This window comes from Megalobrama amblycephala, linkage group LG19, assembly GCF_018812025.1.
Source record: "Megalobrama amblycephala isolate DHTTF-2021 linkage group LG19, ASM1881202v1, whole genome shotgun sequence".
Taxonomy (NCBI): domain Eukaryota; kingdom Metazoa; phylum Chordata; class Actinopteri; order Cypriniformes; family Xenocyprididae; genus Megalobrama; species Megalobrama amblycephala.
The window spans coordinates 37,277,325-37,297,305 of record NC_063062.1 but is presented as its reverse complement, the minus strand read 5'-3'; the positions used below and the strand labels follow the sequence as shown (position 1 = coordinate 37,297,305).

The window sequence follows — 19,981 nt, the reverse complement described above, 5'->3', positions numbered from 1 at the left end:
TCCCTTTTCCCGCCTACATCAGGGGTGGTCTGGTGGAGATAACCTAACGGAGAGGTGCTGATAGAGATCAGATTTGGGAGGACTGGCAGGAGAATGGCCCACTAAAACAGTCACAGTTAAAAGAGAGAGGAAGATTGAGTTCTTTCAAAAACCCGATGCTTATGAATGTGAAAATGTTGCAGGGTTATATTGTGGATTGATTATCTTCTGAAGAGATTTTAGGCAATGGAATAATTATAGTAATGACTGGACAGGCTGATTGTTTAGCAACAGTTTGACTTCTTTTTAAGTGACCGGGAAATTAAGACAACCAATCATAAACTAAATAGCGCTTACTTTGGTTATTTAAACAGGCTTCATGCATCCAGTCAACTGACCTCATTAATATGCAAATAAGAACGTTAGCACATGGGTTTGCAATTTTCAAAATATGAAAGGTGAAACATGATCCTATTCAGAATGGTGCTCGGTTTCAATTTCAAGTGTAAATAGCCCATTAAAGTCGCCTGTTACATGTTATTTGAGATTCATGGTTATGGAGGGGCAGATGATTTATAGGTTTGATATTCAGGAAATCCTCATTACCTAGATTTTTCCGTGGTTTATCTACTCCAGACACACTCTGTCAATGATTAACAATGAAATTTTAATCCATTCATTGACATAATGCGTTAAAGTTTGTCTAAGGTCACCATGTTGAGTCCAGCCCTGTTATTTAATCTGTTTTAATTACGCTGCTCAGCATGGAGCTCTGATGTGTATTGTCTTCGGGGTCAGTCTGGTCATTTGATTAAAAAGCAAGAACTTCCTGAATTCATTCAATACAATATATATATAGTGCTGTTATATAATATATATATATATATATATATATGCACAAAGTAGTGCTGTCAAACGATTAATCGCATACAAAATAAAAGTTTGAGTTTGCATAATACATGTGTGAGTACTGTGTAATTAATATGTATATATAAATACACACAAATTAATGTATATATTTAAGAGAAATACTTTATTTATGTACAAAATATTTTTATTTATATATAATATAAATTATATAAAAATATAAATAAATACATATATCTGTAAATATTTGTCAAATATATACATGAATGTCTTTGTATTATATATATATATATATATATATATATATATATATATATATATATATATATATATATATATATATATATATATATATATATATATATATATATAATAATAATTACACACAGTACACCCACATATATTAGGCAAACTCAAACTTTTATTTTGTATGCGATTATTCGTGATTAATTGTTTGATATACATACAAATTGTATATATACATACAAATTGTTGCAATTATTTGAATTCATTTTAAATATATATATCATTTTGTTTTTCTCTGTGCATATATATATATAAAATATAAACAAAATATGAAAATAAAATGTAACATATACATATATACATATAAAAATTGTTGCAATTACTTGAATTTTGTTATATATATATATATATATATATATATATAGACTTAAGATGCAAAAGCCTCTCAGTGCCGTCTGAAATTTTCTTCTAAAATGAGCATTTTTATCAAGCTCATATATTTAGGTTCAGTAATTTCAGTTTAATGGCAATTAATAGGTCCTTTTCATTGCCATTAAAGCGAAATAACTGAACATAAACATACAAGCTTGATAAAAATGCTCATTTTAGAAGAAAATTTCACTTAAAGGCTTTTAAGGCATATATATATATATATATATATATATATATATATATATTAGAAATAATGCTGAATCTTAAATGTTTGTCATTATTTTGTTCTATGTCAGTTATATTTAATATATATATATATATATATATATATATATATATATATATAGAGAGAGAGAGAGAGAGAGAGAGAGAGGCCTATATACACAAAGACAAACAAAATAATATATATAGCCTTTAATTAAAATAATTACAAATAATACGTTTTCTGTAAATGTAACAATTAACACCTAATGCAGCCCACATTTTACACCAGTTATTTTGTTTGTGGTGAAGAACAGGCAGGATTTATGGCGGTTGTGACGCAGTTGTTGAGGCCACGCCCCCTGTGCTTGATGCGTGACTGTGTTCAGTAAGTCACAGCGGTTATTTGAACTGATATGGCGGGGGATTGTCACGACATCCGCCGCTCAAATGTGTAACACAACGCGCTGCCGTGAGTTGAGCCGGGTCGCTTCTGCGTTTCTCATGCAAATCGATTCACAAGGGCGCTTTTAAACCTCCCTTCCTCCATCCTTAAACACACAGGCACGCACGAGTTCAGCTCGCTCCTTCAAAAATGTACGTAGTCTATTGGCTATTCTTAGCCAATAACCGTCTGGTAAAGTCATATTCCTGTCTTCTTCTTATGTATTAGGGGTACGTCACGATCATCCCACTCCTCAGTTTCATTTAGCCTGAATCTGCGTGTATTTCCTATAACAGGCTGCTTGCATGTCAGGTGTCTTGATACTTTATCGCCCTCTCTCACGGAACTGGGACGAGAAGTGCGCAGCAGTCACGCCACTCGTTGCTGTGCACGGCCTGATATGAGAAGCGACATACTGGCAATCAGCTTTAATTGATTCGCGAGATTGGGTTAACACACGTTTGCGTGCAGACAGCACAAAAAGACCATTTGGTGTTTAGGTTCCCTGGGAGGCACAAATCCCTCAGGGCTGAGCACAAGGCTGAAAAGTTGTATGTGGAAACAAATAACAAACCTCAGCAAGCCTATTTATTGCACAAAGGAAAACATGCCCTGCTAGGCTATATATAACAGTCAGATGGAGAAAACAACATAACGTGTAATGTGAAAAATATCCGCACACAGATATACAAATAGACACATATGGCACATGTTTTTTAATATTAATTAATTAACTGTATGGACTATCAGCTCCTGCAAACTGGCGCTTTTTTCATTTTCAGACAAGAAACAACCACGGTTACATGCACAAAAATATCTCGATATTAATCTGAATTGGTCATAGTTCTATATGCATCATGTAAATGGGTCAATGACGTGACGGGTCATTTTTTTTTTGTCCAAAGGCCTTAATAATGATAAAAAACAAAGATATGACGTCCAAAGTATGTACAACTAGATCTCTTTTATTGAATCCAAAAGGTTTTAATTATATTTTGCTACATTTGAATGATTTTAAAGTGTTAAAACGTCATTCGGTTTGACCATCCAAAGACCAATACAGCCATTTCATTTGTGATTAAAATATCTTAAAATGTAATAAATGTATATATTTTTTATTCTGGCATGATTTTATAACATCATATATCAACATTAAAATTATGTGTAGAAGTCGTTGCTTTGTTATGAGAAAGAATGTCCGGAAAAATTTATTTCATTGATGTCATTCGGAGTAACCAATATAAAGGGACCATTTTGGATCAAGTCATGTGATCAATATCATGTGACAGGATGTGACATCATTCAGATGCCTGCAAAGGACCACATGATCATGAAGCAAAGTAACTAACTCTTTCTTAACTATTTGAAAAATTCATGTTTTCACTCTCATACGCATGTCTCGAAACATCAGGTCATTCGGTACAACTGCTATAAAACATGGAAAATGTTGTAATATTTAAAAAAATTGTATTACATATAAAATGTTTGATTGTACTTTTGCTAGCTAGATATCAGCCTGTTAGCATTGTTTGAAAATATTGTCATTTGGTATAACCAAAAGTGTCATTCGGTAAAACTGAAATTTTGGTTAAACCAAATGACTTTTTTGGTGACAAATTTTGTCCATCTTGTAAAAAAATGACAAAAGCAGTGTTAATTGATTATAAAAACACATAATCTTATTGTTAACACTTAATAAAACTTTATATTTATTAATTATTAATTATATCTCCATTGTGTTTTACACATGGCTACATGTGTTACAATAGTTCACAGAATATATATATTTTTATGTTTTTTGCTTAATAGCAATTCTGGGTGATTGGAGAAAAAAACAAAAAAAACAAATCAGCATACAAACAGGTGAATGCTCTACTTTGTTATTTTTAGGGCAAGAAGAAAAATGTATGAGTTGATTAAATTAACAGAAAGGAAGATATTTAGAAGGTTGTTTGTAACCAAGCAGATCTCGCCCCCCATTGACTACCAAAGTAGGGAAAATAAAATATATACATACTATAGTCAATAGGGGGCAAGATCTTCTTGGTTACAAACATTCTTCCAAATATCTAAATGATGGGTAAATGATGACAGAATTTTCATTTTTGAGTGATCTATCCCTTTAAATTAGAAATGAAGAAAAGTACTGCAATTTAGAGCGAGCATGTCCAATATTTTCAGAAAAGAATGGTCAGTTTATTCATATTCATCCCATACGACAAGCGCTGTATATTCCAAGTGTTCTGTGGGTATATGATAGGGTTTCCTGAAAAACGAACCAAAATTGAATGTATTTTTAAACGAAATTCTTGACCTTGGCAGTTGGTCCATTCTCACCTAAGCTTATGCTACGCTTACAGAGGTCACCGCCGGAACTGGACTCTCTCATGAACACGCAGACGGCTGTTGCTGATGTAGTGATAAATTGGTATCACTACATCAGCAACAGCCCCCCCCCCCCCCCCCCCATTATTCCTCTATTAAAATTATAATGACCATTTATGTCTGTATTAGTTAGCTTATGTATTAGCATAGCATACGGATACCCGATTAGCCTGATAGCTTAGTTGATACACGGATTTAGGCTACACTTACCCGACATGTCTTCACAATCATCTTTAATGTGCTAAATTGTTAAATAAATAAAACTAATTAATGATGTTCAATTATTAACTTTATAGGCTATTATTATTATCATCAATTAACAGTTAATCAAGTGTAAGAAATTACATTCAGTTGGTTTTTATTATGCACTAATACGTTTTCTTACGCATTATATTGTAAGCAATGGGTATTTTAAATTAATATAATCTGTATATATACGAATTAAGGATAATCATTAACTGACAGTTTGTGGAGACCCGATTTTAAGGAAGATCCTGATTTGTCATGACACCGGAAGCCAGTGATTATAGTTTATAAAGTTTTAAATATGGATATTTTTCCTACAAAAACAATTGCTTCACTTCAGAATGCAGAGTCGTATGGATTATATTTATGATGGATTAATGCGCTTTTTAGAGCTTTAGAAGCTATTCAATGCCATTACAAATCTGGGAAGAATCAGGATATTATTTAATATAACTCAATATTATAATATACAATATAATTGTGTTCAGCTGAAAGAAGAAAGTCATATAGCCTATAGGATGGCTTGAGGGCAAGTAAATCATGGGATCATTTTAATTTTTTTGGTGAACTATTCCTTTAACGTATCACAATCAGTACCAGTTTAATAATTCATTGTCAGAACTTTTTATTATATTGCTTGCTTTCTGAGGTTTGTTGTTTCCACATACAACTTTTCAGCCTTCATTAAAAAAACAAAATCTTACAAACATTGACAAACAGCATCCATAATATCATAGGTAAACAGCCTGTAGTGAGAGCTTCTGAGAAATACAAATAGCAGTACAAATAACAGAGGACATATTCAATACCTCTATGTATGCATTTTACAAATCAATAAAACAACTTCAGTGCCTTTTCATTTTTTCTTCTAGACTCCACCCATTCATTCCTACTCTCACGCACAGGCGCAAATACGCCACAGCATGCACAGGGGATCGCACGCATACACTCAGTCACATCCTAACGCACGCAAACACACTCATTCAGTGACTTGTCCTCTCGGCAAGGCTCTATTTACTTTACACACTTCCCCACACACATAGCGTGCCTGGATGAACTCCATAAACGCAAGCTTCCCAGTCCCGCGGGCACACCGCCATTAAACAGTAGTGGCTCTCCATTGGAATAACACGACATGCAATCATCCATGATCCTATACTATCATTATTAATGACATTTATGTAACATTACTATTCAATCATGACAGGATCAAAATCTAGAGACGCATTACGCGCAGAAAGAGTTAAATCCCGACTGCCCGGACATTGCGTGTCTTCTAGGGTTTAGCACAGAGAGACACATAAGGTCGGGGTTTCGAGGATTTTCTCTAAAAAAATCCCCTCAAAGCCCACTTGTTTTATTTTTATCACACACATCCTCGCTATTCTGCTGTAAATGCGGATCAGCCATCACGAAGGCACAGTAGAGCTAATCTGCATTTATAGACATGATTCACGACCTAGATCTAATGAGCCCATGCTGTCAAAGAAGCGAAACATGGGCACGACGATGTCCTTAAATAAACGCAGTTCTGTTAGTGCGTGTGTTGGGTAAATGAATCACTTCTCTTGCGCTCAGCGTTCTATTCTCTACGCTGTTTGCGTAGAAACCTGCGTTGTCGTTATAGTGACTGCGCAACGCTCAAGTTTCACTTTTGAGGCGAGCTTTTAACGCGCATTGATTTATATAACTTGAGTTTAAACGTTTTTGTAGCAAACGGACAAAATAATGGGTATGTAAATACTGTTACACTTTTTAAAATCGAGTTTTTTTCACTAAACCGTTGAAAGCAAACAGAAATGTCACCAAATATGAAAGTTTTAGAGTTCGAGCTAGCGTGTTTTGTTATGCTATGCATCGTTGCTAATCTGTTTAAAATGAAAATGACAACGAACGCTGCAGTATTAAAAGCCAAATGTTTCGAAAGGATGAAATGAGACTAAATATTCATCTCTGGTTGAGATGTGTGTGTGTGTGTGTATATATATATATATATATATATATATATATATATAGAGAGAGAGAGAGAGAGAGAGAGAGAGAGAGAGAGATAGATAGATAGATAGATAGATAGATAGATAGATAGACAGATAGATAATATTCTATAATATTCACATTCATTGCTTATCTTATGTGTGACAGTGTTAATTTAGTATCGATGAGATGCTATTATAGTTTTTATTTAATTTTTTTATTTTTATATTTTCCGTCTTTCATTTTAATATTAAGATTTTCTTCATTTAGTTGTGTTTTTGTCATGTTTAGATGTCTCGGATGTCATTTCAAGATGTCTATGTAGTTTTAATATTTATTCACTTTTTTTCTCCCCACTTTTTCACTTATTTTAGTATTTCTTTTTAAACTAAATGAACATTGTTGCCCAGACAACTATCTGGATAAAAAAATTAAAGTTTTATCTATTTTATTATATTATATCTATTTTATTATATCTATTTTATTAATTATATTGTTATTTTATTTCAGTTAACATTTATTTTTTTTAAAAAATTTTTTAATATATGAGTATAAAAGAGTATGAGTACTTACAACAACAACAACGACATTTTTATTTCAGTCCTTGCAGTCAATTATTCATAAGAAAAATATACATTATGCCTACCCTATATACATATATTTCAAATGAACGTCATACTTTTTTCCCCTGGACTTGATTACTACAAGATAACACAAGACATTTTCCAAAAATATACATAGATAATTTCAAAAATACACATTTCAAATAATAATAATACAATAGTTTAAATATTACATACTCAAATATTTCTTATTAAATTATATAATTTTTTATCACCTTGTTTTTAAGCATTTTCTTAAATTTACAAAGTGATGTACACAATTTTAATTCCTTGTCACAATTATTGCATACGTTTACCCCTTTGACAGATATACTTCTACTTTTTATATTAGTTCTTGCCCTTATTTTGCTAAACATACATAATACTCTTAATTTATACTGACTTTTTCTTATTGTGAACAGCCTTTGGATACAATTTGGAAGTAAATTATTATATACCTTATACATTACCTGTGCAGTATAAAATCCACTAATCCAGTATAGTACTATAGTAACTCTGATGTGTGATGGTTTGTATTATAGTATCACTATCAGTAAATTCAGTAAAATTAGCATTTCTTTCTTCTGTCCTATAGAGAAGATCCCTAGGGAGATGGCTGATAAAGAGGACATGGAGATACACACCCCCTCATACCCCCTACCCCTGGAAATACAGCAGGTAAATAACATTAATTTCTCAGATTTTACACCCCTGCTGTGCAGGTGTAATTGCACAGGTTCTCAGATTTGTTGCCATTATACTCCATCATAATCACAGACACTTCTCATCTCTGCGTGATAGAGAGGGAAGTTTGATATTTTGTGATCCGTTGTGCTCCGGGGCAGCTGGCGAGAGATATGAGAAGACCAGCATTCATTCTGTCTGATTTATCAGGTGCCTTTGTGTCCTAAAGAGGTCATGTTGCGCTGGCTTGTATAAGAGGTATATTATCAAAATCTACTTTGTTGTAGTAAAAACATCTTTTTCTGCGTGTCTATTTCTCTCACAACTCCAAAAAAGGTCTACTTGTTAAACCAGTTTGCTATTTTTATTCCAGTATTTAACAAATAAAAGTTTGCCAGGATGAAAGTTTTGAAATGCCAAATTGTTTTTATTTTTCGTTTAAAGGGGTCATGACATGAGAAATCAAATTTGCCTTGATCTTCTGGCATATAAGAGGTCTTTGTACCATTAAATTCATGGCTTAAATGAATTCATAGCTTAAAATATCTTCCTCATTATAAACACAGCATTTATTTAATCAAGCTCCAAAATTGGCTTGTTTGGATTTTGTGGGATTTGTGACGTCACATGGGCAAATACATTTGCATATGACTTCCTCAAGAGCAAGACATCGATGTATAATTATATCATCGCACCATAGGCCCCGCCCACTGGCGTTCAGTCGCTTAACGGCTGACATTTGCCTACACTGGATGTGAGCGTCGCGTCCAAAGCAAATAGAAGCCATTATAATCACTGATGCTGTCTACACTGATACAGTATATAGATAGAGCTGCATGATTAATTGTTAAAAGATCTCGATCTCGATTCAAACACCCACACGATTTTATTCTTAAATGACAGCGATTTACCTGTGTCTATTAAACCTTTGACAAGTACGAACATTCAAATCTGTGTTTGCTCTGCCGCTGAGCCAGAGAGAGCAGTTGTCATGAATAAGTATGAAACAGCTTCACAAACAGTCTTTTCAACCACACACAGTATCATTATTTCTGTCTTACAATAATTCAAATCATCACAGAAGTGCTGGGGTAAAAGTTTATAGTTCAAATATAAACACTGATGTCTACGGTAGTGATGAAAATAGACTAATCACCTTTGGAAAGTAGCTTGACACTTCAAATAAAGTATCAATTACATCGTAACACCAGTAGGTGGCGACAAGTGACTGTTAAAAATTGTTTGTGTCATTGAATCATTCACTCAATAGATTCATTCAAAAACGAATGAACGAAACAAGTGAAATCTTTATGAATGAGTCGTTGAATCATTCATTCAAACTGTTAAATATTTTTTAAATAGAATTCACATTTTGTTAGAACCTTCAGTAAATTTAAAGGTCCCGTTCTTCGTGATCCCATGTTTCAAACTTTAGTTAGTGTGTAATGTTGTTGTTAGAGTATAAATAAAATCTGTAAAATTTTAAAGCTCAAAGTTCAATGCCAAGCGAGATATTTTATTTAACAGAAGTCGCCTACATCGAACGGCCAGTTTGGACTACATCCCTCTACTTCCTTCTTTAATGACGTCACTAAAACAGTTTTTTGACTAACCTCCGCCCGCAGGAATACACAAGAGTTGCGTTTGTAGAGTGTGTTTGTCGCCATGTCGTCGAAACGCTGTTATTTTCATCCCGCAGTCCAATCACCGGGTCTGATTCCGGCTCAGATTGATATGGTAAAATTAAAGACATGTTTACAATAACACTGAGCGCGTGCATCTCCACGATATGGTAAGAGGCGTGACCTTTCCGGGCAAGGAGCGCTAAGCTGCTGTCGAATCACAACACAGGAACCGCTGGCACAATCAGAACTCGTTACGTATTTCTGAAGGAGGGACTTCATAGAACAAGGAAGTCATCAGCCCGTTTTTATGACAGTGGAAACAGCGGTATACAGATAAGTAAATTATGTGAAAAATACTGTGTTTTTTTACACGCGAAACATGAACACGTTATATTGCACACTATAAACACAATCAAAGCTTCAAAAAACCACGAAAAATGGGACATTTAATGTTATTTTGTTTAGTTGTCTATTCGTGGGAGAATTGTGATCCATATAAAAAAAATAAAAAAAAAGTGTGATTCTCAATTAATCTATAATTGTGCAGATCTATATACAGATGCGTGTTCAGTTTCTGACATACTCCATCCACTTGTATGTTTGTTCAGAGCATTTGACTGAAGATGTCTTGTACACGAGGCACAGTGTATTGAAGAGTTTGCAAAGAAACATTTGTTGAAAGATGAAGCAGCAACTGTATTGGATCTGACAGCAGCTGCATCACAAACTTTGTAAACAATAAACAATTTGAAAATGCTTTGTCTGTAAATGACAATATGGATAATATTTTCAAAACACTCGTGTGCAATAGCGAGTGAGCGTTGACAATGTTTTTCTATGCAATGATGTTACTGACAAGCCTTAAAGGAATCGATATTAAAATAATAAAAATGTCATGACACCTTTGAAGTAAAAAAAAAAACAAAAAAAAACACACCTTTTTATTTAAAGCCTTATGTGGATATTAAATAGACTGTCTATCAGGAACATCACTGCTATTTATATGCATAAGGTTATTTTTGCTCTCTGGTTCCACAAAGGAACTGAAACTCGGTCACTGAGATACCTATCCTACGCTGACCATGTTTATCTCAGAGGATAAAAGTGTAATCTTTTTAAGTCACATGTACACGTTTTGTCCTAAGATGCCCTCAGTTTATGCAACGTATTTACATAGGGAGGATCCCAATTAAATGAACACCTTATGCTATTGTTTTCTGTGGCCCAGATTCATTGCGTGCTACTCACAGGTTGAACGCAAGGTCAAAAATGGCTTCAAGCTATTATCCTTGGGCTATAAACAATTAATTTAAAGACTTTTATATGACTCGTAAATATGACGTTTCAGATATCAAACAAAAATTATAAAGTACATCTGACTTTTAACAAACACCAACACTAACTTCTCTCTCTTAGGAATTTCTGATTGAATTCCCTTCCTGTTTTTTCCTTTCTGGCTTTAACCCACATCCGCCTGTTTTATAATGTTCAGTCTTTTCACTATTCATTTTTGATGTTAGCGTGGCAAGTGGCTCCACTGTGACAAGAGAAATGATGGAGATCCCACTGAGTCTCACTATGGTGCCTCTCTCTAGCTCTGCTTCTCACTAAATAATGAATGGGACAAAAACCAGCCACATTTTCTACCTTGGGAGACATGGGGGGATAATGGCGGCACATGTTGCTTGTTCAAAGGCATGATAGTAACCTCAGCTCCCTCCGCTGCTCAGCTTCCACACACAAACAACACATTCTCTCACCTCTCACCTGTCTCTGCTGTGCATCTTGGGCTAGGTCAAAAAACTAACTAATCTAGTGCAAGATACAAGTGTATTTTGGTATATTGTGTAAATAACATGCGAGTTAATAACTTTATCAGGAACTGCAGTATAAAGCATGTGGTTTAAATGGCAAGAATGATGTTCTACTTTTACCTTAGTGGAAAATTTGGCATCAGAGTTTTATTGAGGATGTCTTAAGATTTTTTTTTCTTCCATCCCAAACTCCATATGGCGACACATACGTGAACTATTACTCCCTTAAAGCCACCGATATGTGAGTTCAAATGTTTTTAATAGAGGAAGTCTTTCACATAGAGACTGGCTCAGACTTTCACAAGTCTCTGAGTCAAGTCTCAAACCCTTTATGGTAATAGTTTTCCCAGTTTTTGTTCTGGAAAAAAAGGGATTTCCTTTATTAAGTCATTAAGTCATGCATACACTATCAATAAAATGTTTTTTTTTTTTTTTTTTGTTGAAAGAAACCAGTACTTTTATTCAGTAATGATGCATTAAATTGATCAAAAGTGACAGTAAAGACATTTATAATTTTACTAAAGATTTTGATTTAAAAAAAAAAAAACACTGCATTTTTAATGAGAAAACACGCATCAATGGTGTTGACTTATGAAATTGCACATGGTTTGTCTGAAAGCATATTAAAAACACCACATAGACATATAAACAACTTTAAAATGCTTTAGCAATGTTTTTAAAGACCACTTTAAAAACATTTTAAAAAATTAACTCCAAACTTTTGAATGTTGTATATCTAAAATATCAATGTTTTAAATGTTTTAGAGAACATTTACCTAAAATATATGATAATGCGAGTTGCCTCTGCATTGCTATGTAGATTCATATTTATCTGTATAACAATGCAATTTTTTTTTATTGAGGAACTGAATTTATGTATATATATATATATATATATATATATATATATATATATATATATATATATATATATATATATATATATATTATTTATTTATTTATTTATTTATGTTTTTAAATGAAAATTTCTGGAAAATTTTCTCAACTCTTCCTCTGTTGGCAGGTGTAAATTTGTATCCTGTTATCATTGGCTTCTAAGTAGAATGTATAGATTATGGATGAATTGTGAGCTGAAATTTCCTCCTTTATAACTCAAAGCTTCTGTGAAAAAAGCCATAGCAAAAAAAGAAGCATTCTTATTTCTCTCCCATAAGAACAATAGAAGACAACGCTCCACCCCCATCACTTTCAGTTTGTTTGTCTCTGTGTGCGTTGGGCTGTAGATCAACATGCGGGCAAAGGTGATTCTTCCCAGCCACTGCCCTTCTTCTCTCACCACGCGAGGAAGTGTGTGTGTGAAGGCGGAAGAGGAAGGAGGGAATTGGGGAACTCATCCAGGCGTCAAATTCACCCATGAGTGCTGAAGGCCATCGTCTGCCCCCTCCTTGCCCCAAGTCCTATAGTCTACACCCCCTTCCCCAATTCAACAGCCATCCTGCTGTCATGTAATGTGTTGGCACTGTGGGTCCAGATGAGAATCTCAGCATTGGCTCATGGTACAGTGAGCACCACGGGGGGTCTTTATCTCCATGAAAATCCACAAAGCTGCAGTCACGAACCGTCCTCTCATTCACGTGCTCCACTCACAAACACCCACACACTTGCTTTGAAACGTACTGTAATTTAGGGAAATTAAGGAAAAATCAAGGAGAAATTCCTTAGCCGCTTACTATTTTTGGTGATCAGCAGTGTCCGAGGCTATTTCATTTCTAGTAGGAGATGAGAGAAGATCAAATACAAAGGAGATGAGAGGCAGAAATTGACACTGGAACCAGTTCTGGAGTCTTAAAGGGATAGTTCACCCCCCCCAAAATTTAATTCTTTTATATTTACTCACTGTCATGGCGTTTCAAACATGACCGTAACCACTGTAGACACTGAGGGGGACAAGTCCCCCCCCAATTATCAGATGTGGCCAAATTATCCCCCGTCACATATTTGATGTTCTTGCAGCTGCTCTTCTTCACTTCATTACACTCTGATCTGTTTGTTTTGATAAAAAAAAAAAAAAAATGTAAAAGGTAGGATAGGCAATTTCAGAGAGCCTTTTTTAATATTTAGACTACTTCTATTATTGATTGCTATCAGAATATTAAGAGAGTTTCAACCAGTAAAACAAAAGTGTTTATGAAAATCATTGCCTACATTAGATTTTTAGGCTCTTCTTCCTCAGTGCTCTAACAGCTCGACAATTGCAAAATATCAACTACAAAATATAAACTTCAATATGTTTTAAAAAAATGTACAATATAATTGTTTATCATTAACAGTAATATCCAATGACTGTCCATTTTATAATTGTCCATTAAATTTTGCAGTTTTGAACTGAAAATATAGACTTTTTTATATGATTAATATAATAAATTATTGAATATATGTGACAAGAATCATCAATAGAGCGGTTTGCAATATATTAGATGTTCAATTAACAATATACTATAGTATGTTATGCAGTATTAAAGGAAGATTTCGCCAAAAATGAAAATTCTTTAGCTGTTGTTCACTGCAATGGTAAAATTTTTAGTAAATAAACATTTTTTCTGGCTGTTCATCGCATAAAGCTATCATATAGCTTCAAGACAATACGCATATAGTCATATTAACTTCTTTTATGATTTTTTTTTTGTCCTTTTTGTAAGAATATACAGTATGTTAACCGAACATACACATGCACACAAAAGTAGGTTTTCTCTCACCCAAATGTTTAAGACATAGCCTTTGTTTCAAACTAATATACTTTTATTTTTTAGGTGGACACAAAAGTAGAATTGTGATATTATGAAGCTCTTACATAAAATCTTCAGTTCATAGGTTATAGTCAAACTCCAAAAAGTATAAAAAAAACATCTTAAAAGAAGCTAATATGACTATATGCTTATAGTCTTGAAGCTATATGATAGCTTTATGTGATGAACAACCAGAATTGATGTTTATTTACTAAAAATTTTACCATTGCAGTGAACAACAACTAAAGAATTTTCATTTTTGGTGAAATTCTCCTTTAATGCTGCATAACATACTGTACACTCTAAAAAATGCTGGGTTAAAAACAACCCAAGTTGGGTTAAATATGGACAAACCCAGTGATTGGGTTGTTTTGACGCAGCGGTTGGGTTAAATGTTTGCCCAACATGCTGGGTAGTTTTATTTAATTCAACTATTGTTTAAAAATGATTATATGTCTGGCTTAAAATGAGCCCAAAATAGGTTGGAAATTAAAAATCAGACACATAATTACTAGAGGCAACAATAATAATCAAAAGATGAACATTTATTAATAAGCAATTTAATACATTTTTATTATTTAATTATTATTCATTAAACATATTAATAAATGTTAATTTCCAACCTATTTTGGGTTCATTTAAAGTGATCAATAAAGTAATTTTTAAACATCAGTTGAGTTAAATAAAACTACCCAGCAGGTTGGGTTAAAGATTCAACCCAACAGCTGGGTTTGTCCATTTTTAACCCAGCTTGGATTGTTTTTAACCCAGAGGTTAGAGGAAATTCATAACAGGTTTCTTTGTGTAGCGGTTGGAGGGGGTTTGTTCATTTGCCGAGGTATTGGGGGTATGTTGCGTGCCTGTAACACTGACCCACTTCTGACACCGGATTTGATGGGGGCAGATGAGAAGAGGGGTGGGGTGGGTGGAAAAAAGATTAGGGGTCTGTTTTTAAAGACCATGGCACGTAAACTGCTCTTGCCTACCTGGTGCGCATGAGACGATAACCTCTGAGGCTTGATGATGGCAGAAAGATTCCATTTAAATTAATTATAGCTCTTTCCTTGATAAGACCTCTGCTGTTATTTTCAGCCCCCCTGCTATGTGTCATATGTTTAATTCAGCTCGTCCCAGGGAATTGTGGCAAGTGCCATCATATCAATTAAGAAGACATAAAATAGGCATATTTTGGCTTTGATATGACCTTAAAGGGAGTTCACCCAATAATGCTGTCATCATTTACTCATCCTCAAGTTGTCCAAAGCTGTATGAGTTTCTTTCTCCTGTTGTACACATGAGAAGATATATTAAAGAATGTGGGTAACTATTGACTGCCATAGTATTTTTTCTTCCTACTCTGGGAGTCAGTAGGTGCCATCAACTGTCTGGTTACCCACATTCTTTAAAATATCTTCTTTTGTGTTCAACAGAAGAAAGAAACTCATACAGATTTGGAACTGAGTAAATGATGACAACATTTTCATGTTTACATTTTACATTTACATTTACATTTATTCATTTGGCAGACGCTTTTATCCAAAGCGACTTACAAGTGAGGAATACAACAAGCGAGTCGTCATGACGAGGCAAATAGACAAGAAGTGCTCATAATACAAGTTATAGGCAGTGCTCAGATTATCCTAAGCTACAATAGAGAGGGATTAGAGGAAGTGAAAGTATAGGAGTAAGAAGTTTTTTTTTTTTTTTTTTTTTTTTTTTTTTAAGATTAGGTTAAGTGCTCACGAAAGAGATGGGTTTTCAGCTGTCTTTTGAATATTGCCAGGGATTCCGCATTCCGGATGGAGGCAGGAAGATCGTTCCACCAGCAAGGAACAGTGAACGAGAACGTTCTGGAAAATGATTTTGTGCCTCTCTGTGATGGTACCACAAGCCTTCGCTCCTTTAATGAGCGCAGGTTTCTGGTAGGAGTGTAGACTCGTAAGAGTGAGTGGAAGTAGGAGGGTGCTGAGCCATGTTTGAGTGAATTATCCTTTTAAGTGGGAAGTGTGTAATTTCTGCAAAACTAGCAGCATTAAAAGGAATTGCAGTCTATTTGTTTTAGTGTTTACAACAACATTGGCATCATTTGGGATGACTTCTTTGTCAAATAATAGAAAAAAGGGCTTGTCTGAAGTCATTATTTTTGCAATTCTCTTTAGTGCCGCTAATAGCATACACACTTCACCTTTCATTTGACTTCCCAGACTATTTTAAAATGTCTCCCTGGCATAACCTCTCAGTCAAATACATATGGAAGCTTGTTTCCTCCACTTAATAAAAAAATAAAAAAAGGTAATTGTGACTTTTTTTCTCACAATTGTGAGCTTGCATTTCACAATTCTGACTTTTTCTCTCAGAATTGCGAGATTTAAACGTGCAATTGCGAGTTAAGTCAGAATCGCATGATATAAAGTAAGAATGGTGAGATACAAAGTCACAATTCTGACTTTTCTCTCGAAATTGTGAGTTTTTAATCATGCAACTCTGACTTTTTAACTTGCAATTCTGACTTTTTTCTTAGAATTGCGAGATATAAACTCACAATTGCGAGTTATAAAGTCAGAATTGAGTAATATAAAGTCAGAATTGCGTGATTAAAAACTCACAATTTCGAGAGAAAAGTCAGAATTGCAAGTTATAAAGTCAGAATTGCGAGTAATAAAGTCAGAATTGTGAGATATAAACTTGCAATTCCCAGAAAAAACGTCAGTCTTTTCCCCCTCACAATTGGACATTATAACACAAAATTGAGAGTTTATATCTCACAATTCTGACTTTATAACTCGCAGTTGCGAGAAAAAAAGTCAGGATTGTGAGATAAAAAGTCGCAATTATCTTTTTTATTTTTTGTTTAATGGTGGAAACAAGCTTCCATAAATACGTTTACTGAATCCGAAAGAGTGATTTCTTTTTCCTTTATTCAATGAAGGTTATATAAAATGAACTTATATATTTTCCCCCTGAGTAGAGATGTAGAAGCAGGGCCTTTCCTGTCTTGAAGTATCCATCCAGCTCAGTACAAGGGATGTGTGTAAGCATGTGTGTGAGGAGGCCAGTGTGTTTGAGCGCTAAGCGGATGTGTCAGTGCCAGGGGCAGAGGCCTCCCCGAGGGCCATCACTGTCACGGGAACACGTTCCTACTGGTGGCAGACATCGTCCCCTCGGGCCAGCATGTGCGTGTGTGTGTAAGCCTATGCATGCGTGCCTGTCTCTGAATGCGTGAGGGAGAGAGAGCGGGGGGATCAGGGCTTTCAGATTCCGTGCAAATGTCCACATTTCTCCGGGAGGCAGACAGTTGCGTGTGCATGTGTTTGGACAGTTGGGTAAGCAGGATCACAGACAGGCTTTAACTGAGATGGGGTCAAACTCGTAGAACCCAGTGTTGCATTTGTGCGTATGTGAAAAATCCAGCCGTGATACAAGACACTGTAAGATTGATTAAAGGAAAAAGGGTAGAACGTAATGACTTGTTCATGATTCTACATGCTGGTCAGTCCTGAAAATAAACATTACTGAGTGAAGGGGTGAAAAAGACTGGTGAGAGATGGGATGATACAAATGCAAATAAATCATTCAGCTTCCCCACTCTGCAAGAACCTCTCTATCACTTCTCTTTTCACAAGCGCTATTATCAGAACGAGTCGCAGACCGTATAGCTTTACAGTAAAATGACTGGAACGCACAGCTGCAGGCCCGGTCATCATAAACACATGTCTCTTACAGTAAGCGTAACAGAAACTGATGCTGATACAAATACTGAAACTGCCTGACCTTTTCTGTTAATTTCTGCTTGTAATCACAAATGTAAATGAAAGGGAAACACATCAGCTACATTGTGCTGTTCAGATCAAGGTTTAGTGGGCTTTTGGTGTGGCATTTGCAAGCTGACAGGTCTCTTTCACGCCGGGGAGGAGTGGCAAGGCTGGGTTGTTTGTCATTCTCAGAAGGTCTTTATAAAGCTGCCACTGGATTCAGTGAAGAGTGACGATGTACAGAAATGACTGTGCAAATAATATCTATGAAATATAATCAATGACTAATTTGCTCTCTCTGGACTCCTGGCATGTGTGTGTGTGTGTGTGTGTATGTGCAGCGGCATTGCTAGATTTAATGATGGTAGGTGAGTAGGTAGATGGGTAGGTAGATAGAGGTTAGATGGATACATGGATAGATGAAAGGATGAAGGGAAGGTTGGTGGATGGATGATAGATAGATAGATGAATGGATGATTAATGTGTAGATGGGTTGATATATGGATACATACATTGTGGGCAGACAGACAGATAGATAGATGGGGAGGTGGGTGGGTAGATAGTAGGGGTGTTATGAGACACAAGATTGAGTTCACAAGAATGAGAGAACGACAAGATTTTTGCACAGTATTTTTAAGACGAAATACATAACTAGATAAATAGTCTGCAGGTGCATTTGAAACGTTTTAACTAATCATCTTGAAATGAATGTCATTTCAGTTCTACTTTCTGAGTATGAATTATGCAGTAAAAGACAACAATACTCAAGCACTGTAAAAGGTTTTGGCACAAACTCAACTGACAGGCTTCTGTCCTGTATGATTTCATATGTGTCTCTTCAGACCTTACTGTACATGATTTATGAGCTTCTTCAACTTTTGACCTTTTTAACTGAACTCCTTTCCACAGAATTGTCATAGAAATAAAAACAGTATAAATGAAAATGAATAACAGTTTTCTCTTATTCTTATTAAGTGCAACCATAATCAAAGTAATCAAATAGAGACCAAATTTTCCTTCAAGCATGATCCAGAGCTGAGAGATGGTTAAAACTACACAGCCCAGCCTAAGATAGCTTTCATATTGGGAGATATTTGCATGCATCAGGGAACCGCTTTCAAAATTCGGGGTACTGAAATCACATTTGAATGCGCTTTCAATTGCGTGTACTCTGTTCAACAAGATAAGACATTTGTCAGACACTTGGGATCTGCTGTGCAACAAATCCTCCGCCATGGTCTTGTCAGTCATCTCGTCACTTACTCTCATCACATGATCAGTGAACTCTGATTCCTGCCGCACTACACACGACTATGAAGCTCATGTTGGATGAGCTGGATGGAATTGAAGCGACTGTTATCCAACTAAATTAAATGTAGCGGTGGCATATTCTATCCTAATCTCGTCACATTTTAATCTCGCGAGATCTCGTCACACTCCTGGTAGATAGATTTGTGATAGATCATCTGTGTTTATATTTGTGTTTGTGTTCAGATGGATCATTCAGAGAAGGCCTGTCGTTACTGTGGCGTGAGTTATTTGATCCTGCATGAGTTCCAGCGTCTGCAGGAGCGTTTGTGGGAAGTCGAGAGAGAGCTGGAGCAGGAGAGAGGAAGTGCGGAGAGAGAGAGAACCCTGAGAGAGGAGCTCCAGGAAGCCTACGCTCATCTGGAGAAGCTGAAAGCATCTGCGCTTCAAAAGGAGGAAACGTGAGTCTCAGTCACAGTTCCATGCCTGCAAACATCTGATTATTCTCACATGCACATAAAACAGAATGTTTCATTTCATCTAGCAGATGTATTTTTAGATTAAGGGTGAATGTTTAAATTAGGCTTTAGTTTTGGGTATCAGCATTTGTCTTAAATATTTATTCATTATTAGGCCTGTTGCACACATACTGCACCTGTGGCTCATGAGATTCATTTTGGCATCCCAAAGTGTAATGTTTGTATTCTTTGTTTTGAGAGGTTAGTAAACCCCTG

At 35.2% G+C, this 19,981-nt stretch overlaps 1 protein-coding gene across 3 annotated transcripts; it reads left to right on the top strand.

Annotated features, from left to right (window-relative positions):
• The first annotated feature begins 2,023 nt into the window (after positions 1 to 2,023).
• On the top strand, positions 2,024 to 19,747 carry LOC125253691 (protein LEKR1-like). 3 transcript variants are annotated; one of them, XM_048167704.1, is made up of 3 exons: positions 2,024 to 2,322; positions 7,973 to 8,055; positions 19,494 to 19,747. In XM_048167704.1, the coding sequence occupies exons 2-3, from the start codon at positions 7,990 to 7,992 to the stop codon at positions 19,710 to 19,712; spliced, it is 285 nt and encodes a 94-aa protein (XP_048023661.1). In that variant the 5' UTR covers positions 2,024 to 2,322; positions 7,973 to 7,989; the 3' UTR covers positions 19,713 to 19,747. The 3 variants fall into 3 exon arrangements, with proteins under 3 accessions (XP_048023661.1, XP_048023659.1, XP_048023660.1); XM_048167702.1 differs by lacking the exon at positions 2,024 to 2,322 and adding an exon at positions 3,474 to 3,510; XM_048167703.1 differs by lacking the exon at positions 2,024 to 2,322 and adding an exon at positions 6,386 to 6,533.
• The last annotated feature ends 234 nt before the right edge of the window (positions 19,748 to 19,981 follow it).